At 44.4% G+C, this 25,823-nt stretch overlaps 1 protein-coding gene across 1 annotated transcript in view; it reads left to right on the top strand.

Annotated features, from left to right (window-relative positions):
- DCC (DCC netrin 1 receptor) overlaps nt 1-25,823 on the top strand; it is an 876,197-nt gene that overhangs the window by 705,096 nt on the left and 145,278 nt on the right. Inside the window, exon 13 of the mRNA XM_060280362.2 lies at nt 22,910-23,051. Within this exon, the coding sequence (XP_060136345.2) occupies nt 22,910-23,051 (142 nt within the window). The remainder of the gene's footprint in view (nt 1-22,909; nt 23,052-25,823) is intronic.

Here is a 25,823-nt window from a genome sequence, read left to right as displayed (position 1 = left end):
AGAGGACATTCTATTGCAGTATAATTCACTGCTGACCTAATTGGTGCCCCAAATGTTACAATTGTAGACTCATTCATTCATGCCTCCTTGCTTTTCCTTGGATTTTCTCAAGTAGCACAAATTCCTAGACTGCTTTCAAACATATAATTTGCTCCTTCTGCAACACTAATGCTTTACTCCTGGAAGAATCTAGAAATGAAATGGAAATATGTTTTGCATATCTAAATTATAACTGCCACTCAGATTATTTTTAATATAGAAGCACTGGGAGGAAAAGAGCAGTGTAATGTTATCCATTAAATAACATTACTGTTGGGGGACAAAACATTTTATTAGTAACTCACTTACAGCCCAATCTCAAATCCAGTTACAACCAGCATTAAATTTACCATCTGTTGAAAGCTCTGACATCAACTTCAATTTCAGAACTGTAGCTCTCAGACTGAGAGAATTAATGAGTTTCTCTACAATAAAGGATTTGTTTTCCATTATTCATTACAGCTATATTGTCCCTTATCATCCATCTGGGGTGTCCAGAAATAAAATGTAGGGCCATATCAAAAGGGTCATCAAGCCAGTGGGCCAAACCCAATGAAAACTGTCTCAGTTCAGCTGCCTATGTTCCACACAGCAAACTAGAATGCAGGGTCAAGTATCTGGCTAGAATAAGAGGACAGACAAGGAACACACCAGAATGCCAAAAGCCCTTCTTGCCCAAGTAGTAACAGGAAGACTTCTATGCTCCTTTTGGTCCAGGAGGAGCCAGTGACTAACCTGGGTGGGCAGAGTCACAGACCCTCCAAGTGTCCGTATTTTCCAGGGACAGTCCCAGATTTACAAAAGCTGTCCCTGTTTCTGATTGGATCCCAGAGGGCCCTGCTTTTCCTTATGATGTCCTTATTTTCATTGGAGGGTATGGAGTTATCTGACCCACCGAGCCACCTGAAGGCAGCCTTGTATAGGGAAGTGTTTTTTAAAAAATGTTTGTTTATGTTTTTATATATGTTGGAAGCCACCCAGGGTCACTGGGGCAACCCAATCAGATACGTAGGGTATAAATAGTAAAGTTGTTGTTGATGATGATGGGGAATAGGACCTACCTAATTTCCATAGCTGCCAAGTTTTCCCTTTTCTCACGAGGAAGCCTATTCAGCATAAGGGAAAATCCCTGTAAAAAAGGGATAACTTGGCAGCTATGCTAATTTCATTGGAGAAATGTTGGAGGGTATGGAGTCAGTCCAGGGGCTGAAACTAACCCCAAAATCCCCCCTTCCAAAACACATTTTAAAAGGGCACCAGATGTCAATCAGCCAAAGGCCTGGTTAAAGGTGTATAATGAAGGCACCAGGATCCAGGTCATAACTGTCAACTTCCGGATTGGAAAATAAGGGATCAGCAGCGGCACGGCACCAGACGTCGCTTCTGTGCATGTCCAGACATGCACAGAAGTGACTTCCGGTGCCAGCTCTGCCCGATTTCCGGTGCCCAGACATGGGCAGAGCAGCGCCAGAAATCGGTTCTGCGCATGTCCAGACATGCACAGAAGCAACTTCCGGTGCCGGGCTGCCCATGTCCACACGTCTGGGCACCAGAAATCGCTTGTGCAGAGGCAATTTCCGGCAGCATTCGGCAAGTGAGTGAGCAGCCAGCCGGGAGTCGGGACATTTACGGGGTATTTTACAATGCGGGGGGTGCAGCGGGAAACGGATTTAAATTCTGAGGTTTCCCGCCAAAAACACGAGGGTTGACAGCCACAACCACCAGTGTGGTTAGAGTGTCAGGCAAGGACCTGGGGAGAGCAGGGTTCGAATCCCCACTTGGCTGTGAAGCTTACTGGGTGTGACCTTGGGAGATTCACTGCCTCTCTGCCTAACCTATGCCACAGGGTCACTGTGGGGGATTAAATTCCTTGAAGAAAAAAGTAGATACAAATCTGAAGTCTCAGAAGTTGCATCAGGGAATGTGAATGCGTCTTTGCGTGACGAGGCTACCAGAAATCCCCCCTAAATAACTCACACCACACACATCATTTTGGGTTTGGGTTTTTGGCATTAATTTGGCCACAACTTTATTTAAATACAATTTAAATTTGAGTGTTGGCTTAGGCATTGGTTAATCCATCTGTCCCCCGCTTGGGACAGGACCAGCTCCGACTTCCCTATGTGTATAGGGAAGTCAAGTAAACACCCCGTGGGAGAGGAGATAGCTGTGCCCAGGCACTCTCCCCTCGACCAGAAATGTTCCCCAAGGCTTGTGCTCTGTAATGGCCCCAGCCCTGCCAATTTGTGGGGGTGTATGGACTAGAGCCCCGGAGCCCCAGGATTCCTTTAACGGAATAATTCTATGAGGAGCAGCATTAAATTGAGGGGTAGGCATCTCCATGCCATACCCCTCCACCAACCAAATTTATTAACCGCCAACCTAACAAGTTGTGACGATTTGCTAAGCAGTAGGCAAAAACCAAGTGGCAACAGCCAATCAGCCAAATGGCAAAAAATTCCTACTGGGCCCCTGCAAAAGGCGACCCCATGAAAGGCAAAGCAATGTCAGGCTAAAACCTTCAGAAAAAGCGGCGGGCAGGAGATTCAAAACACCTTGAAACTAACTGAGAGACGCTGAGATTATAAGGGGCCCAACCTGCCAATCAAAGGTTGCTACATGCTTTTCTCCCCAGCAACACATAAGCCCCTATCACTCAAGCTCTCGCTTAGCCCAGCCCCCTCCCACCCCCTCCCCCAACCCCAGGAATTTCTTCCAGCCCTTCCGCAACCCTTGCTCTCCTTTATTAGGATAACGAGCTATATGAGAACATATCTAAGATCATGCAAACTCCCATTTAGAAAAAGGGAATTATAAATGGGCCAAACATTAAAGATTTATTGCTACCAATTTTGCAAAACTCTAGCAAACCCAGTAATATAGGGTTTCCCCCACAAATGTTAGTGTAACTGAGAACTCTGAATGTCAGCTGTGACAAAATGGAAGGGACGGGTAGTTTGTTGCAGGGGGCTGGGCCAGCTATGGCAATGGGTAGGATCAGAAGTACTTCACCCTCTTTCTCCCCCAGCCCTCCTTTCCCTGCTGGGTAACCCTTCCTCAGCTGCTTAAATCTTCCCTCCCATGCGATTCCCATGATGGCTGGCGCAATGCTGCTATTAAGCTTTTCCCTATGCTTAATAGCAAGATTCAAGATTCCTTTTCATGCTGTGATTTAATCAACGTTCAGTGTGCATCAGTAGCCTTTAAGGAATTAGGCACTAGCTGGGGATGCACAGTAGTTTTAAGGGAGCCAGGGTATTTTTTTAATGGAAGACACAGGGAGATGTCTTATACCAAGTCAGGCCATTGGTCCATGTAGCTCAGTATAGGCATGGACCGCCAACAGCTCTCCATGGCTTCAGACACTGATCTCTACCTCGAGATGCCAGGGATTGAACTTGGAATCTTCTGCATGCTCTGGTCATTCTTTCCATGAGAGGATGTCTTCCTCTGGACTTTAACTGATGTACAGGCATCCAGGAAGGGTGCAGAGAGAGTGCTGACCACCAGAGAGATGATTTGAAGAATGAAAATGCAAAGAAGATTCTCTATCACCGAGCTATGGTCCTTCCTCATATAGGTTGCTAAGACTTTGGTAACCCTCCAGAAATAAAGGGTGCTTCCACACTAGGATTGCTGATGTGGAGTTTCCACTCTTTGCCATGTGAAAGTGAGTTAGCATTGGCATGAAGGAAGGCAGGAAAATGTATCCGCTGCAATGTGGATAGTTCTGTACCACAGAATGAAAGAACAATGAGCGGATAATGATAGGACCCACTTTATTTCTCTTAAGTCATTTAAATCTGCTTTTAAAAATGTATTCTAATTGTCGTAACCTGCCCTGGGAACTTAGGGTGCAGGGTGGGTAAAACATTTTGTCGCAATAATAATAATAATAATAATAATAATAATAATAATAATAATAATAATATAATCATCAGTCTGGAAGCCCTCAAGATCAGGTTATTTGGAACTAGGGTTGCCAGACTCAATAGTGGACAGGACTTCTGTGCCTTTAATTGCCCTGCTCTCTTTTGAGTCTGGAAACCTTAAAGAGAAACCAGCCGACCCTTTGTTTAATTTCCAAGCAAAGGGTCTGCTGGTTTCTCTTTAAGGTTTCCAGACTCAAAAGAGAGCAGGGCAATTAAAGGCACATAAGTCCTGTCCACTATTGAGTCTGGCAACCCTATTTGGAACCCCAGATTTGCATGTATCACAGCTGTCCCTAGTTCTAAATGCAATGCAGGTGGAGAAAATGATGCCATAAAATTGTATTTTTCACATGTTTTGGAAATTGTGAATTATGTAGGTTCGCCTTTAAATGCAAATTGGATCAAATGTCTCCCCCATCACTACTTGTGGTTAAGCTCATCGCTGACCCTGGGCTTTAACTGGTGAGGAGAGAACTTAATCTAGAGTTCTTGTTCAGATGTCGTGCAATGCTAAAATGCGGCTGAGTTGAGCATGACACAGCAGACAAAAGGACCCGGGTCGAGCACAGTGGCTGTGAGTGCCTCTCTGAGAGCTTGCAGGTTAAGCCAAAGTTTGACTTGGTGTGCCATGAGAAGCAGCTTACAGGAATTATGTGGTTTCTTCTTCTCCCCCTCCCCATTTATTTGATTTACTGACGGTTTTTTGTACCCAAAGGCTGATAATAATGCATGGAAACATATCCACAATAGCCAATTGAAAAATCAGCAGAACGGACACAGAGATAAATATTTCAGCTTAACCTCCACTGCCAAATGCCAGCTTCAGTTTGGAAGTCTCCCAGTCCCTCTTAAAAACACCTGGGCGAGTTTCTGGGCGAAGGAAGTCTCAAACACTAAGGAAGCTTCTGTGTGTGCGCTTGTTGACCTAACTTGGCACAAAGAAGATACATTATTAATAGGCTATTCTTGGCCCATCTTATAGTTTATGACGGAACATAAGGGGAGGACATGTCAACTCGAGAGCTCATAGCTGCCAAGTTTTCCCTTTTCTCACGAGGAAGCCTATTCAGCATGAGGGAAAATCCCTTTAAAAAAGGGATAACTTGGCAGCTTTGTCGAGAGCTCAGGCTGAATGCCAGGCCTGGCTCAATTGCTCAAGCCACTCACAAAGCTGTTTCTGCAGAGCAGTGGTGTAGCCACCGGCCGGGGGGGGGGAGGGGCATTTGTCCCAGACACAAAATTGTCAGGGTGTGCAAAATTTCGAGATCTGGTGCTGCCTCAATACAGCTGCACACTTCAATTACTGGGCTTTGTTGAAAACAGCTTCTCAAAAGAATGGAACAACACTTCTTTTCTTATCTCTGCGGCCAAGATTTCCTGGGTGACACAAGCGCCGTAAGGCAGTTGAATGTGTATGCATATTCCATCCATTTCCCTCCCTCCCATCCACCCTCTCTACTCGGCGCCAGGCACTGGCAACCCATGCTACGCCACTGCTGCGGAGGCAAAATTTCCAATGGTGCTGGGACACCAAATGTGTGTCAGGAGTTGTAGAGCTCAAACTGGGAGCCTTGTGGATCCACGTGGAGCTGGTTCATGTGGTAAGCCACAGAACTACACTTGGTGCATCGGACTAGCAGTTAAATGCTCTTAGGCTCTGGACCAGCCCTGCCCACCCAAAGCAGGCTTGTTCTCTATGCTGGAACCTTACAGAGGCAAAACAGTTCCATTCTCCTCTGGGATATCTCTAAAGGGTTCCCTAGCTAGTGCCTCCCAACACTCCTCATCATCCAGCCAGTGCCCAACTTCCCATGCGAAACCCTGGAGAGTTGTTGCCAGTCAGTTTCAGCAATACTGGGCTAGATGAACCAATCAAATGACTTAGTGTGAAGACCAGCTTGAGGACAACCTCAGGTTTGCAAATCTATAACAGATTGCTAGGAGAGCACCCTAAAAGGGGGAAGGAAAAGAAACTAAAACTAAAACAAACAAACAAAAAACCAGTCTAATGATACCTGAGCACATACAGTAACCACAGAATGCTAACTGAGGGTTGGGTGGTTGTTGGTTTTGGTGGGGGGGGGGATGGACAGTCTAAGGGAGAGAGTGGTGGCCATCAGCTTGGATAGCTTTAAACAATTGTTGGCATCCGCCTATCCTGGGAGCCAATGGAAGAGTGTGTATTTGCGGGTAAAGTCAAACCATACGAGAGTTACAGTGTCTGCTGCGGCTGCAGAGTCTGATACAGGAGAAACATGTTTTGTTGCAGGTGGGGCAGATAAAGGCATCCGGTTGTGCTGATGCAGATGTACCATGATGTTTCTTCTCTCTGTGTTCCTCCCAGTGGCCATTCCTAATTTGCTCACTACTGTGGATACACGATCTGAGTGCCTGTGTCCTTTAAGTTCTTGGGCTCTATGATCTCTCAAAAATTGAATTGGTCAGATAACATCAATATTTACACCAGAGATTGTATTTCTTGTGACAACTAAGGAAATTTAATCTGGCCCAAGAATTGCTGGTCCAATTTTATAGAGGTACTATTGAAACTGTTCTCTGTAATTCCATTACTGTCTGGTATGGTACAGCCTCTAAGCTGGATAAGAAGAGGCTCCAACGAGCAGTAAGAACTGCAGAAAGGGTAATTGGTGTTAGAGGTGGCGCTGCGGGTTAAACCACAGAGTCTAGGGCTTGCTGATCAGAAGGTCTGTGGTTCAAATCCCTGCAATGGGGTGAGCTCCCGTTGCTCGGTCCCAGCTCCTGCCCACCTAGCAGTTCGAAAGCACATCAAAGTGCAAGTAGATAAATTGGGGCTGCTCCGGTGGGAAGGTAAACAGCGTTTCCGTGCGCTGCTCTGGTTCGCCAGAAGCAGCTTTGTCATGCTGGCCACATGACCCGGAAGCTGCCTGCGGACAAACGCCGGCTCCCTTGGCCTATAGAGCGAGATGAGCACCGCAACCCCAGAGTTGGACACGACTGGACCCCTTTACCTTTATCTTTACCTTGTCTCCAATAGAGACACTTTATGCCGCTCGAGTTAGGAAGAGAGCAGAGAGAATTGCTGTAGACTCTTCACATCCTGGTCATCACCTGTTTGATTTACTCCCATCTGGATGTCAGTACAGGACTCTATATACAAAAACGTCTAGGCACAGGAATAGCTTTTTTCCTTGTGCCATCAAATTGTTGAATCTGTAGTTGTGGACGAAAAGGAAGCCAGTTGGTGGTATGGTGTTTTTTTCGCTGTGCTGTTGTATTGTGAGGGGAATAGTGTTTGTATGAGGTACGTGTTTCTTTACATTGCAATGTAGTCGAAGCAAAATTCCAAGTATGGTTGATACTTGGCCAATAAATTTTTCTATTCTAAATTTTTCTATTATATGGTGGGCAAATTTATTAATGGCTGTTAAGCTTGATGGCTATGCTTATGTCTAATGTCAGAAGCAGTAGGCTTCTGAATATCAATTGGTGGAAACCATGTGAGATTGTTGTTGCACACAAGTCCTGCTTGACAGCTTCCCATAGGCCAGTGATGGCGAACCTATGACACGCGTGTCAGACATGACACGCAGAGCCCTCACTGCTGGCATGCGCCCCATTGGCCAATTCGCGCTGTTGTTGTTGGATTCCCCCCCACATTTGTTCTCCCGCTCCTCCTACAGCTTGCCTCCGCCAGAGCTTTTTTCCGCTACAGCTTGTCTCCGCTGTTGCTGGTAGCCAGAGATTGGTTTTTTAACCCTTTCTGTGCTGTTTTTTCTGGTGCTTTGGCAGACTATGATTGGGTATAACAGTGTTCATTTTTTAACCCGTTCTGTGCTGGTTTTTCTGGCGCTTTGGCAGACTATGTCGGTGCTGCATGTTAGTTCCAGCGAAGGTATTATTCGTCATTTATTTCTGTTCTCTTTCCCCCCCCCCAAAAAAAAGCGCAGCAGCTTTGGGGCATCCCCCCCCAAAAAAGCAAAGCAACTTTTGCACCCCCCAAATAAACCTCCAAAACTTTGGTTAGCAGCTCACCCAAAAAAAAGCACAACTATATTTTAGACCAGATCTTGTTGTGGCTTCCCGTATTTTTTTAATGTGATGAATACTACTATTACTAATCTTATTATAATACCTGCAAAATACCAAAGGTACAGGTCTAAATATCATTTTCAAATGTTTGGCTCCTTCACAATATAATTGCTTTGTAATTGGGAAATGATCTCCATTTCAATGGATGGGGGAAATCACTTTGAAAGAGAGCTTTTTCGCTTCTGAGAAAGAGAGCTTTTAAAAACGAATAACAAGGTGGAAAGCTGTTTTATGGCAAAGTTCTTGATTTTCAAGCACTCTGCTTAATGTTAGTGCATGTGTCGTGGAATAAAAAGTAACTTAATTAAATAGATGCCACAGGGTGCAAAATTTTAAGACCTATGCCTGAATGACCCTGGCCATTAATCCTATAAAAATCAATGCAATGTGCTACATTCTCTGGTGACTTCCGGTCATATTCCTTTCGCCTGTAAGCCCAATCGCTGAATCTCCTGATAATTACAGAAACCTTCTGGCCCCTTAGAATTTAACAAAACTAAAGAGGGAAATAGAGAGATCAAAAGGAAAATCATTAGTAAAGATTTTGTGTTTTCATGGTCGACTGCAGTCAGGGACGGTATGTGGTGCCCAGGAGGGGGAAAAAAATCTCCTTTAAGGATACAATATTTTATAGATTTGAAAGAGAAGGGAGCTCAAGGCAAAGGAACAAATGGAGTTGAATCAAAATGTATATGTGAGGACAGCCTTGGGCAGGATGAAGTATAGGAAGCTGTACAGGCAGTATTTAAAATGTGATAGTCATGCTTCTTCGATGCAAGCAGATCATATCTCTGAAAGAGAATGTAGAATTTCTGGCAGCCAAAAGAGACGTTGGCCTTGTAACAGTAAACCATGGCAGTGCCAGTTTTAGAGGCCCTTTGACAAGACTCCCTCCATGCTTCCTTCAGTGAGGCCATCTCTTTACCACCATTTTCTGTGGTACCACCTGTTTACTTGCCAGGTAGAGAACCAATAAGATTTTCTATCTGGCAAGTGCCTACTTCTCTGGTGAGAGGCAGGTGAATATGCAAGTTGCAACGATGTTAGGAATAACTGGTCCAGGGGGTGCTTGTTACTGGAATGTGAGCTCTCAGAAGGTGTTCAACCATGGTGACCAGTCCTGTTTGTGAGAAAGAACCCAGCATTCTCCCTGGCCCACTTGCCTCCCCTCCCTTCTCCATCTCTGGTAAGGCTGGGCAAAAGAGTTCAGCAGTTTTCACTGCCATTTCAAATAACCATAACTTGCTGTGATGACTGAACCTGGTTCGTCTTTTAACTATGGGTAGTGGAATCAAGCCAACTTCAATCCTAGGATTACACATATGATACAGCCATAGTCATAGCTGCCAAGTTATCCCTTTTTTTAAGGGATTTTCCCTTATGCTGAATAGGCTTCCTCGTGAGAAAAGGGAAAACTTGGCAGCTATGGCCATAGTTGAGAAAAATATTTTTAAATACACCTTTCCCAAAAAAACGGAGGCTTTTTTATTGGGACTTATAGGACAGGAGATTGCAAAAGGAGATCAAGTATTATTTATGTATGCTACAACCGCGGCTAGGACTTTGTTAGCCCAAAAATGGAAAACTCAGGAGTTACCAACGATTGAAGAGTGGCAGACGAAATTGATGGACTATGCGGAATTAGCAAGGTTGACTAGCAGGATCCGAAACCAGGGAGAGACAAGGTTCCAAAAAGACTGGAGTAAATTTGTGGACTATATGGAGAGGAATTGTAGAACTTTAAAGACACTTGCAGGACTGAAATAAATCCTACGAAATGACTTAAAGTAGAGGGAATAAAGGAACTGCGAGACAGGAGTGGATAAGAAAACCGAATGAGGGGAGGGAGGGAAGTCAATGCTCGGCAGAGCACAGAGAATCTGAGATAGTTGAATAGATGTTAAAAGGAAAAACTTTTTGTGTGTGTGTTTATTGTGTGGTTGTGTTTGTTGTTGAATGTTTTGTTATTGTTTAATGTATTTATTTGAAAACTTAATAAATTGCTTTTTTAAAATAAAATAAAAAAGATACAGCCATAGTTGAGATTATCCCAGTTTAGGGCTCTGGCAGAAAGCTATGGGGTTGGAGTGACTCCCTTATGGGGAGAGGTGGTACCGGTACTTGTGGTATTGCAGTCCTGAGCCATTGACGGGTTCATAGGTCAAAACCAGCACTTTGAATTGGGCCTGGAAACAGTTGGTGCAGTTGGGCTAGGGTTGATATTATGTGCTCAGACCGACTTGCCCCAGGGAGCGGCCTAGCCGCTGAATTCTGCACTACCTGAAGTTTCCAAACCTAGAGGTTACCAAAAGTAGACAGAATAATGGATGTGACTCTTTCTATTATGCTGTAGTCCTGCTGCTCAAAAACCAGCCATTTTATCACATGTGTGTTTCCATCACAGAAAGCAAATGGCATTATTGCAATGTGAGGAAATAGCCTAGCCAATCAATCAATAAGTAAGTAAGATGATGATGATGATGATGATGATGATGATGATGACAAGCTCAGAGCAGGGCTGGTGAGGGACATATCTTTGGGAGTTTTGTCCCCAAGCCTGAGGTTCCCCTGAGCCACAACACTAAAAGCATGTTTGGTTTGTGTGTGTGTGTGTGTGTGTGTGTGTGCAAATCAAGTACTCCTCTGGGGCATGTAGTACTCTTAGGTATGAAGAGTAAATGGTCAGAATGCCAGCAGGGAGTCTTCAGTGAATGCTGTTCCCAGCCGAAATGCTGAAGAGAATGCGCCAATCATTCTGCAGCTTTCACAGTTCACTGAATTTCTTCATGCACACACCAGAAAGTTGCTATAAACAGGAAGAGCCTACTGCAGCAGAAAAGTCAAATGCAAAAGCGAAAGAGCACAAAACCATTCACTCTGCCAAAGCACAACTATTTAATAAAACCGATTAGAAGTCAGAGTGATCTGCTGGGAGTTTTTCTCGATATGCCTTTTGTCCTGATGGACAATTGGCTTATTTCAAATGACTTTCCCACCCCATAGAGAGGCAAGTGATTAGTGGCATTATGGTGATTGCTGTCCCCTTCATATCAGTACTTCTTGATTAAAGGAATAGTGTATCCACCTTGTTTAAAATGGAAATCCTCTTAAAAAAAGAAAGAAAGAAATATTTTAGAGATTTGCTCCTCATCTGAATTTGTATAGGTTAATTGCCTTGGCATTGTTTTGCCCCTCGTTAGATAAACCCTTAATCATAAGACCCTAGTGTAGCTATCATTTAAGTAATTGCAATGGGTGCAATCCGTAATTAAAATGATAGCCACTAATTGTAAATCAGTTTAGAAAGCATCACTCTCCTGGCTGTAATTGAAAACAGGACTGAGGTATTGACAGTTGCTTGTGGCCCTCAAAATGGTCGAAAGCCACAGGGTGCTCTTAGAAGTGAACTTTGGCATCTCGGAGAGGCAGCCTTGGAGAAATATGATCTTCCCTGAACCCTTTCTCATAATGCCCCCTGCCCTTCATATGATGGAAGACTAAAAACTGATGCACCAGACCAGGATTGTCTTGATGGGTTGTTAAATGGACACGTGCATTTTAATGGGTTTATTTGCATGCTAATAGGGAGTGCCTAGCAGATGGATTTACTGTGGCAGTCATGTCTGCTGCTGGCAAATGCCAGGCCCATTACATGGCTGATGTGACAGGCATTAGACAACGATAGGATTACTCTCTTGCCAGGAAGCTGTTGTTTGTATCTGTGTCTACCCAGCCCTCCCGGAGGTTAATTAAACCGCACGCTGATAGCCTTTTGGAAGCTGCAAACTGGACCGGATAAACTTGAGGCTGAGCAAGCTAAAGAATTGGGACGACCTCTGCGTCTCTTGAGCTGCAGGTGGCCTCAGCGGCGAGGAGTTCCTTTTCCCAGTTTTGGTTGGTATGACAGCTACAATCATTCCTGGACCAAGATAGCTTGGCCACATTGGTAAGCATCGAGATCAGAAGCTCTTTGTGGGGCTCCCACTGGGCTTAGTTCAGAAGCTGCAGCTGCTACAGAATGCAGTAGCTAGGTTGTTGACTGAGACATTGCTCAGTTGGTTAGATTGCGGTTACATGTGCTGATAACGGCACGGTTGCAGGTTCAATCCCCGTATGACACAGTAGCATGTTCCTCGTTGCAGGGGGTTGGACTAGATGGTCCTCGGGGTACCTTCCAACTCAATGATTCTATGATTCTAGCCCAGCAGCACCTGACAATACTTGGTAGATTGGGTCCTCCTTGCAAGAGAGGACACGTGTTGTGGTGGGACCTGGCAATCAGGCCTAGGTGTGGCGATGGGGACAACTGGAGCAGCCACAACACCCTATTGGTGGTCCCTCTAATGGGGAGCAATTGGGTTATGGGCATGCCAGTCAAAGAGCTAGAGGGACCACTATATATTCCCTGCACGTGACCCAGAGCTTCTCTTTTGGGTCTCAGTGCACCGGAACACCCGCCCACCTCTCCCTATTTTTAGGGCTTGTGCTTGACCTTGCTATGCCGCCGTGTGTCACCTGTCTTTGGGACAGGGGCATGGCAGTAATTTTCCCCATTTGGCTGGTGCCACTTGGGTTTCGCCTGCCGCGTAGCAAATCGTCACAACTTGTAAGGTTGGCGGATAGGCTCTGGTTCTTGTCGATAGGGGTGGCAGGATTCCTAGCCATCCCCATGCGTGGGTATTCCTGTAAAAGGAATCCAAGTACTCATGGTTGGTCTTCCCCAAGCAGGGTTGTGCCCTGAGCCTGAGTTCGGGGCTCATCTGGGGGAGGCGTGGCAGACACCCCTGTCTGCCTCTGTCCCAGGTGTTCACTCAAGTCTGACTGATGGTTGCTAACCGAAGTCAGTGCAGCCTGCAATGCTGCAGAAGCTAGCCGAACCAGAGCCTATGCAACCACTCACTTGATTTGTAATCAGTAAAGTTGTGGCCTAAATTCTGCCAAAAACCTAACCAAAAGTCCTGACTGAATTTATTTCTAGGCCAGGTTAAAGGGTCTCCACTTGAAAACAGAGCTGCAATGACAGCTAATGTGCCAATGGGCACAGTTCTGAGGGCATAATAGTCCTCAGAAGGTGGCATACTGAATCAAGTGGTGGTGAGTTCCCATGTGTTAATGCTGGCCAAATATCTACTAGAGGTAGATATTTCATAGAGTTGGAAGGAGCCCCAAGGAGTTTCAGTATTGCTTCACATCAGCTCTAAAACACATTTCTTCAATAGAGCCGATTCATGCATTCATCTTTGAGCCATCAAATGAGAGTTGAAGGTCAGAACCGACCCTTAACCCCTCCCCTTTCTCTCTTTAGTCACGTGACATAGATGTATGGATTGGTGTGTTTAGTTCTCTTCCCAGTGTATTTTTTTTTTTTTTAGTGCTCGAATAATTTGACAGTACTAAGTGTTATTTAACATATAAGCTATTTATGAAAATAATTGTGGAAGATAAACATTGCAACATGGAAATTAGAATTTGCGCTTTGAGTCTGATGCTGCCTGGAAGGGTTTAATGTTTTAAAAGTGACAGCCAAATATAATTATTTTCTTTGTGTTGATTGAGAGAGGAGAGCGCTCAGAGAATGTTTTGCAAAAACAGCAACATAGTTTTGGAAGTTGAAAATGCTTGTATCCTAGGCAACTGCAAGTGGTCTCAGGCATGGTTAGCAAATTAATTTGCTGTGTACATGTTGGGTTTTAGGGTGGAGGCATAGAGGCCAGTGTGGTCTAGTGGTTAAGAGTGGTAGACTCGTAATCTGGGGAACCGGGTTCGCGTCTCCACTCCTCCACCTGCAGCTGCTGGGTGACCTTGGGCTAGTCACACTTCTCTGAAGACTCTCAGCCCCAATGACTTTTTTGTTCATTTGCTGCTTGTGTTGTTTTTAAGTGTTGACTGGTCTTCTTTTTGTAATGCTTCTCTGATTTTTATCTGCTATATTTCTGTATACTTACATACTGCTTAGAGTCCCCTCCTTCAAACGTTGAGTGGTATATAGACTAGCTAAATTCATGTTTTAAGGACGCCACACAAATATGTTTGTGCAATGCACACATACACACTTCTTCAGACTTTGAGGTATTGCTGAATCTGCTGGTACCTCTGTCTTTTGTGCGGTCAGTGCCATTTTGGTTAAGTGAGCAGTGGAATTGAGATCACAATAAGTACTGTAGACACAAGCAGAGCCCTGCTTCTGTACTACAACTCTCATCATCCCTGACCACTGGCCATGCAGCAGCTAGAATGCAGCAGCTAGACTGGTGACTGTGAGCGGCTGCCGAGACCACATAACACTGGTCTTGAAAGACCTACATTGGCTCCCAGTACATTTCGGAGCACAATTCAAAGTGTTGGTGCTGACCTTTAAAGCCCTAAATGGCCTCGGCCCACTATACTTGAAAAAGCATCTCCACCCCCATTGTTCAGCCCGTACACTGAGGTCCAGCTCTGAGGGCCTTCTGGCGGTTCCCTCACTGTGAGAACTGAGGTTGCAGGGAACCGGGCAGAGGGCCTTCTCGGTAGTGGCACCCACCCTGTGGAACGCCCTTCTGCTAGATGTCAAGGAAATAAACAACTATCTGACTTTTAGAAGTTTAGGGAAGTTTTTAATGTTTGATATTTCACTATGTTTTTAATATTCTGTTGGGAGCCACCCGAAGTGGGCGGGGTATAAATTATTATTATTATTATTATTATTATTATTATTATTATTATTATTATTATTATTATTATGCTGGCTGAAGCTGATGGGAGATGGAGTCCAATGATTCCTAAAGGGCCACAGTTGGGTGTGGAGGATGAGCAAAAGGATCTCTCTCTCTCTCTCTCTCTCTCTCTCTCTCTCTCTCTCTCTCTCTCTCTCCCCCCCCCCTTTCTCTCTCATATGCACACACACAAGAGAGAGAGAGAGCGTGCACATCATTCCATAAAGTGGCTCATTTAGAGAGAAGCAGGTGATTGAAGTTGCTTCAAGCAGAGATCTGCATCATATTCTTTGCTATGTGGCGTGCTCCCCCTCCCCGAACACATATCCATCAGCTTTCCACAGCTTGAGCAAAGAATATGAATTTTGCATATCGTGCTTCTTCCTCAGTACGCTCAGCAGCTGGTGTCTGTAGCAGATTCACAGCTGCTGTAACAGGTACCTACACTAGAATGGATCTTCCCCCTGGAAGAAGCTGAAAGAGCTCACTCCTGGCAGCGTGTCAGGACGTCACACTCTCTTCCTTTCTCCTCAGGATGCTGACGTTCCTGGTGAAACCAATTACTTTCCAGTTATGCTAGACACAGAACATCTTGCTGCTTAAAATAATAATGTGTGTGGTTGTGGGAGGGGGGGGGGAGTACCCATTGATTATTATTTTTCTCAGCTAGGAAAGGAAAAATTAGCTTGATAATACAGCGGATGTATTTAAAGCTGGGCCTAAATTTCTCAGGCAAAGCAATGATTTCCTTACCACCACCACCCCCCTGAGAATGTTCTTCTTCATGCTCTTCTTGAACTATTGGTGTATTTTGATTGCACCCATCCTAGAATATTTAGCAAAAATGCCCCTTCCCCCTCGTGCTGCTGCCCACTAACACGGTGGGGATTTTTTGATGTAGCTTTGGAGCCTGGTTTTGTCAGTCTTTGTCTTGCATGCAAAAGGTCCCACTTCCAGTCTCCATCGTCTTCCACAAAAAGGTGCCGGTTGGTGGAGCTGGGAAAAGAAACTGAGACCTCAAAAGTATTCCTGCAGTCCGAGTAAAAAATACCAGACTAGATGAACTGATTCAAGAAGGCAGGCCCATATGAGTCTCAGCTGTTCTCTATATACAACATGTTCCATTGCGTCCAAAATTGAAACTGAAAAGTCTTAAAGTGGATAAATTGATTGAACTAAGTCCCCAATAATTTAAATAATTACAGTACTGTATTCGGGGCTGTGACTGCCTTTAGAAAAAGGCACATAGGAAGAGACATGAGAGAAGGGTGTCACATGATCTACGTCACGGAGAACATGGACGTTCCAATGATATTGAATAGTGAGAGATTCAAGAGCAGGTGAATTGCACAGTCATACCTTGGATCCTGAATGCCTTGCGACTCGAATGTTTTGGCTCCTGAACGCCGCAAACCTGGAAGTGATTGTTCCAGTATGTGAATGTTCTTTGGAACCCGAATGTCTAACAGGGCTTCTTCTGAGTCTTCCGATAAGCTGCAGGAGCTTCCTGCAGCCAATCAGAAGCCGCACCTTGGTTTCCGAACGTTTTGGAAGTCAAACAGACTTCCGGAACGGATTCCGTTCGACTTCTGAGGTACCACTGTACTTCGTCGCAGAGCTAAACTGTGGAGTTTGCTTGCACAAGATGTCTTGATGACCCCCAAGTGGTCTGGCTGTAGATGGGAATTAGAGAAATCCGTGGAAGGTGTATTCATAGAATCATAGAATCATAGAGTTGGAAGAGACCACAAGGGCCATCCAGTCCAACCCCCTGCCAAGCAGGAAACACCATCAAAGCATTCTTGACATATGTCTGTCAAGCCTCTGCTTAAAGACCTCCAAAGAAGGAGACCCCACCACACTTCTTGGCAGCAAATTCCACTGTCGAACAGCTCTTACTGTCAGGAAGTTCTTCCTAATGTTTAGGAAGGCTGCTTTGTATTACTACCAGTATCAGATGCAGCATGCTATTAAATTGCAGCTGTTTAGGGTGTAGTAGGGGACAGCAAGAGGCACAGCTATGGTGTCCATGTCCTGCTTTGGGCATCCTGTAGGAATCTGATTGGTTACTGTGGACTTGAAATTCCTTTGATCTGACTCGCCAATGATTTTCTAATCCCAGAAGAGAAGTTGCCAAGGATAGATAGAAAGACTGTCAGATAAAGCTCTGGATGCAAACCTCATGAAAATAAATATTAATTTTTGGCCAGTTTGCTCCGAAGCATTTTTGGGTTTGAGATTTAAAAGAAATTCCTAATGTTCTCCCCCCCAACTTATTAATGAGAGGCAATAGCAAATAAGGTTTCTTGTAGGATCCTTGTTGCAATGCATGGGAGCTGGGCCAAGAGTGCTGTTTAGCTACCATTTATTTCATCCAGCTTTGGAAAGGGGAAAGTCTCTGTTAGGGCCACCAGTTGTGCATTGTCCAGAAAGTGGATGCGCAGCACCAAAAAGAAGAGGAGACCAAGCTCATACTGCCCTACCTTTTCAGTTCAAGAATCAAGATGCACGTCTTCCGGGATGTGCTCCCAGGGGGGGGGGGAGTGTTTGGGGAGGGGCGAGAGCAAGAAATCACAGCATCCCAAATGGCCACCATGAGCTTGTGTGAAAAAACAGGATGTCCCCTCTTTTCTTCTTTTTCTTTTGATGGGTATGGAATTTGTTTAAAATAGGAGGAATTCAACATAGTGGCAAGGAGATCGCTCCATCAATCAAAGCATTTCTGCTTGCTTCAAGGAACAGTCTCCCCTCTCATCTCCCGGGTGCTGCTCTGGGGGTTCTTCTAACACCCCCCTGAATCAATTGGGAGAGCATGGGGGAAGAAGAGGGGATGGGAAGGTCCATTGTGCTCGAGAAAGTCCGTGTACAGGCTTATGCAAGCAGAACCAGTTAGACAAATCTGCCCCAGTGTTCATATGCCAACTTAGATGTACAAATGAAAATTATTTATTTTTATTATTTATTGAATTTCTATACATGCCAATACCCGGGGGTCTCAGGGCGGTTCACAGAATAAAATCAATATATAAAACCACAAAATAGCTAATAAAAAATAAAACAACAGCCTGATAGCCCCCCCCCTAAAAAAAAACATTTTAAAAGGGCATAGGATATAAATCAGATCAGCCAAAGGCCTGCTTAAAAAGGAACATTTTTCCTGGCGCCTAAAGGTGTATAATGAAGGCATCAGGTGAAATTCCCTGGGGAGAGCATTCCACAGATGGGGAGCCACTGCAGAGAAGGCCCCGTTCTTGTGTTGCCACCCTCCAGACCTCTCGAGGAGGAGGCACATGAAGGAGGGCCTCGGAAGATGAACTCAGGGTCTGGGTAGTTCATATGGAAAGAGGCGGTCCTTGAGGTATTGCGGTCCTGAGCCGTTTAAAGTTAGAAGTAATTGCTTATCATTTAAGTAGAATTGCAACAATTCTTACCATACTTGTTAAGTCTTTCATGTCCTGTGTTCCTGCTCAGTCTGCTGTCCAAATGTTTCTAACTATTGAAATGCAATGTCGAGACTGCTGCTGCTGCTATCTTAAAACTAGACTCAAATCAGATAGTCCTTCCAATAAAAAAATAAAAAGTGCTTTCTATAAAACAAAACCAGCAGCCACTCTATTATCCATTCATTGTGCCTGATAGAGTCAGATTTGCTTGTCTCCCACTCTGCCACCTTTAAAAGCTTTTAAAATCGGCTGCCTCCCTTTGCCTCGTAGAATGCTTCTGCCTTAGTAAGATGTGCAAAATTTCCTGGGGGGGGGGGGGAATGCACTTCTCATCAAACGCATGCATTGTCTTCTAAAAGGCCTATTAGGAAATCAAGAGGTGTGATATATCACAACTCCAAATAATGGGTTTTTAAGGTGGTTTTCCCTGCCCCTCTATCTGGAGTAGAGTAATTAGTATTCTTTTTCTGTTATCTCCTAAGAACTTTATGACGATACGGCATAGTTTGCAGCTTTGCCATTTATTCTGCGAGAGCCAAAGCAACATCTAAAGTAGTATTGATTAAGAACAGCGGAGAAAGTGCAGAAAATACTGCAGCCTCCCAAAGGAAATTGGCTTCAGTCCGGTGCGTAAGTCAGGTTTGATGACCGCTGTATCTGTATGAATGCAAATGTGCAGCTCGGTTTTATAACAAATGCACATCCAATGTGCAACAGACTCCTGCACTCTACACATTGTGATTCAGGCAGAGCTTAAATTGAGCCACAGTTTAGTGAGCAATTGTGTGAAGGGCTTTAGCCCATGGGTAGGCAAACCAAAGCCCGGGGGCCGGATCCAGCCCAATCACCTTCTAAATCCAGCCCGCGGACGGTCCGGGAATCGGCATGTTTTTACATGAGTAGAAGAATGTGTGCTTTTATTTAAAAGGTATCTCCGGATTATTTGTGGGGCATAGGAATTCATTCTTTTTTTCTTTCTTTTTTCAAAATATAGTCCGGCCCCCCACAAGGTCTGAGGGACAGTGGACCGGCCCCCTGCTTAAAAAGTTTGCTGACCCTTGCTTTAGCCGCAAAGATCTTCGTTCCAGGCCCATCATTGGTGACGTTATCAGCTCTGAACATTGAGCCAGGGTCTGCGGCAGAGCTGGGGGCTCGGAGGGAGCCCTCCCAGGTGCAGGGTAGCCGCTCAGGTGCACAGAGTGGTGCATGTGCCCTGCAGTCAGCGGCGGAGCAAGCAGCCGATGGCAGACATTCTGCATGCCCCCCACCTGTGACTCCCAAGCCTCCCACAGCTGTCAAAACAAAGGGGGAAGGGGGGAATGCAGCTGGCAAGGTGGCACAGATCCCCCCTTCCCCCGACAGGTCGGGTTAGGCTCGGGAGTCATGGGCGGGCAGTGCGCCAAACGTTACCCCCTTCAGCGAAGACACCCGGGACAGTCTCCCCCCCACTGCACCCCTTTCCTCTGCCCCGGCTAGGGTGACTGACACATAAAGAGACTGCACACCTGCTGTTGGTTGCCAGAAGTAGCTGGAAGTGGCTCTGGACTGAAGGTAGTTCAGGACTGGGAATCACAGCCAGGTTCCTCTGTTCCAGAGTGGCTAAAGAGGGTAGGGAATCATGTTGATGGAAAGACAGAGACATCACTTCAGACTAGGATTTCTAAAATAGGGGTGGGGGAAACAGAGACCTGCCCCTCAGGTGGTTGGTGTTATGTAAAGCTGATGTGCGCTATATAATGAAGCTTTGTGGCCTTTTGGTTTAGGTTGATTTTTAGTTTATTTGCTTATTGTAATTATTTGAACATGCATACTTCTCAAAAATGATGTCTTTAAAAAAAGTATAGAGCAAGTGTTGGGGAAGGGTTTCCAGATTGGGACTCTGATATAGGAAGGATTTAATATTCTGGCCTCTTTGTTTCCGATCCATATCAGCCCATTGGCTCCCAGTACATTTCTGAGCACAATCCAAAGTGTTGGTGCTGACCTTTAAAGCCCTAAATGGCCTTGGTCCAGTATACCTGAAGGAGCGTCTCCACCTCCATTGTTCAGCCCGGACACTGAGGTCCAGCGCCAAGGGCCTTCTAGCAGTTCCCTCACTGAGAGAAGTGAGGTTGAGAAGCCAAGTTACAGGGAACCAGGCAAAGGGTCTTCTCGGTAGTGGCACCCACCCTGTGGAACGCCCTCCCATCAGATGTCAAGGAAATAAACCACTATCTGATGTTTAGAAGACATCTGAAGGCAGCCCTGTTTAGGGAAGTTTTTAATGACTGATGTTTTAATGTATTTTTAATCTTTTGTTGGAAGCCGCCCAGAGTGGCTGGGAAACCTAGCCAGATGGGCGGAGTATAAATAATAAATTATAATTATTTTTCTACATTATTAATGCCCTCCCATCAGATGTCAAGGAAATAAACAACTATCTGACTTTTAGAAGACATCTGAAGGCAGCCCTGTTTAAGGAAATTTTTTAATGTTTGAAGTTTTATTGTGGTTGGTATCATGTAATCTGACATATAGTGTTATGTGAGAAGCTGAAGAAACTTCTACCTAGGTATGGACTTCAGTCTATGAGAAACTAACACAAACACCGCACAACCAAAAGTGGGCTAAGAAACCTTCTAGGTTAAAATAGCAACCCAAGTAACATTTAAGTAACATTTATATTTAAACAACTCTGTGCTGTACAGTATCCCTTCTTACTAAGGTGAAAATGGTCAGTGGTGGTGTGTGGATATTCCCATAGGAAAATTGAAGTAGTTTATTTGACTACTTGGACTTGAAATAAATTGTTTATTTTGATCCTTTGAGATTTGACATCTCAAGAATCTGCAGTTCCTTGATTTCACAGGGAAGTGTTGGTGTTCCATTCATTGAGAACTGGGGCTTTCATTGACTCTGGTGGATCTGAACTACTAGATAAAACCATTCATTTAATCCTGTTTTATAGGATTGCATCTACGTTAGGTTTTTATGGGATTGTTGCTACTCTCTGGAAATGATAGTACTTCAAGAGTGTTTTATAAGTTTGCTCTTCGACTTATGGTGTGCATTTTAAAGCTATTTTTGAGCATTTGCATTTTCATATAAGCATTATCTCCCTACAATTTTCTTTACAACCCTGGCTACTAAACCCACATTTAAAATAACCACTTCCAGAATTGAAATATGCAGTCTGTTCAGCCATAAGGGCACTTTGTATCATGCAGCATAGAGCACAGCTGAGATTGTATCACACAACAAAATCTTAGGCAACACATATACACAAACCCAAATTTTATAATGAGCAAATAAATTATGTGTGTGCCAAAGCTTAAATTTATTTATGAACTAATCAACTTCCTACTAATAAAACTGGGTATGTTTGCAAAGTATTCCTTGACACCTGCTATTAATTGGCTTTGAAGGAGCAGCAGAATTCTGACACAATTTTGTGCAGTCATTGGCATGTGTCACTTGACCCCCAATTTAACTTGTAATCCTGACTAACCCTCCAGTTTTTCTGATGTTATTATCTATCCAAGGTGGCAGAAACAGCATCACTTTTTAACACAGGAACTGATGCAAATATTTTGCTATTAATTTTTTTAAAAAAAAATTCACTGAAAGACACATGGTTTTAATGATTGGCTGCACTCTAGCAGGATCTGAAGTGCTGTTTGATTCTTTCCTTACTTTCACATTTAGAAATAGACACTATAAACTTAAATAGAAAGGCAGTCTGTCTCCTTGCAGCGGGAAAGGCTAACCAGGGTGGATCTACACACAGGAGGACAAACAGTATACTGTAAATAAGTCAGAAAAAAACACTATGGAAAATTGGGGGGGGATTTGCTCTGCAGTGCCATCTGGTGCTCAATGTTTATAATGCATTCAAAATGTTGTTTTTTGACTAATGTAGCCAAGTCCCAGTTGTCTTGCGTGTGCCTGCTAAGATCTACTGTCCGTGTGCTGCTAACTGTTGATGGGCATCTTCAAGGACCCTCCCGCTCTTCCTCCTTGTGTGTTTTCATATTGAAACCAGATGCAGATTGGATGGCTCTTCAAACAGTGGAGTAGCCTCTGTAAAGTAGGACACATTGTCACCATATTACAATGTGTAAGGGAGAGGCTCCTATGACCAAACAATCATCTGTATGAACATAGCTCACCACATGGAAAGCCAAACAAACAAACAAACAAACAAACAAAAACAGAACCTGGCACGATCATCCCATGGTTGTTTAGTTTTATATACAGAAAAGCACTTTATCTCCCTTTTTTTGCATGGAGGGGCAATCAATTTCAAGTCTCTGGTCTAATTGCCTCTGGTCTATTTTTGGGGAATCCTGCAACATGTTTAAGTTTTTACTCTGCTAACTATACATTGGAGTTCTGCTCTGGATCAAGATTGAGGAGAATTTCCATGATAGTGAGCCCCAAACACAAGCTAACACTTCAGCTGGCTTTAGGCCGTTACATGTTTGTATGATTTAGTTTTTTTTAAAAAAAGAGTGCTTCTATTTTGATAAAAGTGCCGAAGGTGGCAGCACAAAATGGCTGCCCTGGGCAATAAACAAACAAAATGGCAACAGCACTCTGTACGAGTGAGTACTGTCAAATAAATGTGTGTGTGTGTGTGTGTGTGTGTGTGTGTGTGTGTGTGTGTGTGTAGGTGAGTATTGTGTATAATTTGATGTATAAAACCTCTTCTACGGAAATAAAATCAGCTTTAATGTTTTTTGTTTTACAGAGCATCAAAGTGAGCTGGCTACCACCGCCTCCTGGCGCACAAAATGGATTTATCACCGGCTACAAAATACGACACAGGAAGACAGCCCGCAGGGGTGAGATAGAAACACTGGAGCCAAACAACCTCTGGTACCTGTTCACAGGTGAGTGTTTACACGGTTGCGGCCTCACAGTGTTGTTGATGAAGGAAATGTTTGGGGAATAAAATGCACTTTCCGTTCGAATGGGATGTCATTCCCCTTGCATTTAGCTGACGCTTATTGGACTGTACAGCAACAACCTTCATACATTTTTACTTTGTTTCCTCCTTAATGGCTTTATCCTATGTGTGTGCCTCTCCATTTCCCTCCGCTTAATGAGATTGAAACACAATTCCCCATTCTGTCTGGCAGTTTCTATCCTAAATTAGTTTCCATGAATGCCAACTCAAATATGAAACCAAAAGCTGTCATGCTGCTACCGGGGTATTTCTTTATTCTTCATAAACAAACCAAAATGTCCATTTTTTTATATGACAGGTTGGATAGGCAAGCATTCTCTCTTGGATTTTTACAGTGGTGCAACATCTCTCTGGCCCATTTTGCATGGATTGCTAAGCCAAAGCATGGCTTAGCACAAATAAGTAAGCATGCAGGCTCCCAGACAGGAGATTTCAGGGACTTTGCTCTTCCTTGATCCTTCTGCTGCTGCACCACACTGAGTTCAACCATGGTTTAGTTTTGTCTGTCATCTAAACCCATAGTTTAGCGATGTCCAGACAATGAAGTGACATTGTGCAGCAATTGTGAATGGCAACTATGCATTCTTAGAAGATAAATAGGTGAACTCTTGTTTCTCTGGGCCTTGTTTTGGCTCTGTTCCTGTTCCTGTTCAACCACCTGAGTTTGCTATTAGAGGGGATCCTGGTGCTGTTAATGGCACTACTAGACAGGGATGGACAAAGGAAGGTTGGGGGGGATGCCTTGTGTGGTTGTTTTTTTGATATCTCATCCGAAAAGTCAACTCTGCCACTTCTGCAATATGACTCTGGTAGTTTCTCCTCTACCTATGGGAAGTTCTCCTTCCGATTCCATATCTAGAGGATGCCGAGGGCCATATGTTCCCGTCCCAAGCTCCTTACCAAGAGATGATACAAATTAGAACAGAATTAGAAAGCTCCAGGAATAAAAAGAAAAACGCCCCTTCATTTTCTAAAGAATAATTCCATGTGTGATTGTTGGAGGAAAACATGCTTTTATTTCCTTTGGAAAGCTGTAAAGTAGGCGATAATCAGGTATGAAGTAGAACAAATGTATCTTCTAAATATTGTTTAGAAGAGAATATTCTGCTGAGATGCTCGTTGTGCAGAGCTGGTGTGGTGGCGTAACGATGCGCCAATGAAATTTCCTTCTTCTGCATAACTCTCAGTGATATTTAAGAACTGTCAGTGTGGATGTTATGAGATCGATTTAATTTTGATTAATTTGAATAGGGGTAGCCTGTGTATGGAATGGAAGGCTAAAATTACAGCTATATAAAGATATAGGAGCAGCTTGCACCAAAAGCCTATGGGGGGGCACATTATCTAAGACTTCTAGTGTGCTGGCAAAATCTGACCTCCAATTTTTTGCAAGCTTTTCCCCCCTGCAAAAGAGGCTTCCATTTTTCCATCTCAGAGTGCTTGAGAATTACTTTAGAGCAGGGATAAGGAACCTGTGATCCTCCAGCTGCTTCTGAATTGCAATTCCCATCATCCTTGACCATTGGCCATGCTGACTGGGGTTGATGGGACTTGACGTCCAGCAACAACTGGAGGGTGACAGTGAGGTGGCCAGGGGTGATGTCCACCTTTGGCTTTCCAGAAAAAAATTCACCAGCACTCAGTCCCCTTTTGGGCTGCCCATGCTTCCTGTTCTGGAAAGTTGGCTTATACAGTGGTACCTCGACTTACGAACGACTCGACAACCGAATTTTTCGACTTATGAATGTCTCAACAGCTGAAAGCAAACCGCGGCGGTTTTAGATAGGGATTTTTCGACTTACGAATTTCTAGATAGGGTTGCTTCGACTTACGAATTTTTTCGTTTCCAATGCATTCCTATGGGAAATCACGTTTCCAATGGCGCTTTTCGACTTACGAATTCTTTGACCTATGAAGGTGCCTTCGGAACAGATTGAATTCGTAAGTCGAGTCACCACTGTACTGAATCAGACCATTGGTCCATCTACCTCAGTTTGTCTACACTGACTGGCAGCAGCTCCCCAGGGTTTCAGGAAGCAGTTTCCAAGCCCTACCAGGAGATGCTGGGGCCTTCTCCAAATAAGGCAGAGGCTGTACCAATGAGCTATAGACCTTCTCTACATAGGAGGAGGTCTTCCCCTGGGCTATAATTGGATCCTGGGAGCCAAAGTCAGAGAAGGGTGCTGAGAGTTGTTAGAAGACACCTATTCTTGTTACACAGATACCATACCCAGAGTTCCCTGAGAGGAGGGATTGATTGTCAAACCACTCTGGGAATTGTAACCCTGTAAGGGGTTTTTTAACAACTCTCGGCACCCTTAGCAAACGACGCTTCCTAGAATTCTTTGGGTGAAGTGGTACATCAGTAATTTATATATATGGTGTTTATGTGGCTATTCACTTCATTGGGTCTACTCTGAGCAGGTCTAGCATTGGATACAATTCTGGGACGCAGGTAGTGCTGTGGTCTAAGCCACTGAGCCTCTTGGGCTTGCCGATCAGAAGGTTGGTGGTTCGAATCTGCACGGCGGGGTGAGCTCCTGTTGCTCTGTCCCAGCTTCTGCCAACCTAGCAGTTCGAAAGCATGCCAGTGCAAGTAGATAAATAGGTACCGCTGTGGCAGGAAGGTAAATGGCGTTTCCGTGTGCTCTGGTTTCCATCACGGTGTTCTGTTGCACCAGAAGCGGTTTAATCC

This window comes from Zootoca vivipara, chromosome 10 (assembly GCF_965207765.1).
Source record: "Zootoca vivipara chromosome 10, rZooViv2.hap1.1, whole genome shotgun sequence".
NCBI classification, from domain to species: Eukaryota; Metazoa; Chordata; class Lepidosauria; order Squamata; family Lacertidae; genus Zootoca; species Zootoca vivipara.
Note: the sequence above shows the minus strand (reverse complement) of the source record. Positions and strands in the feature narration are given on the sequence as shown.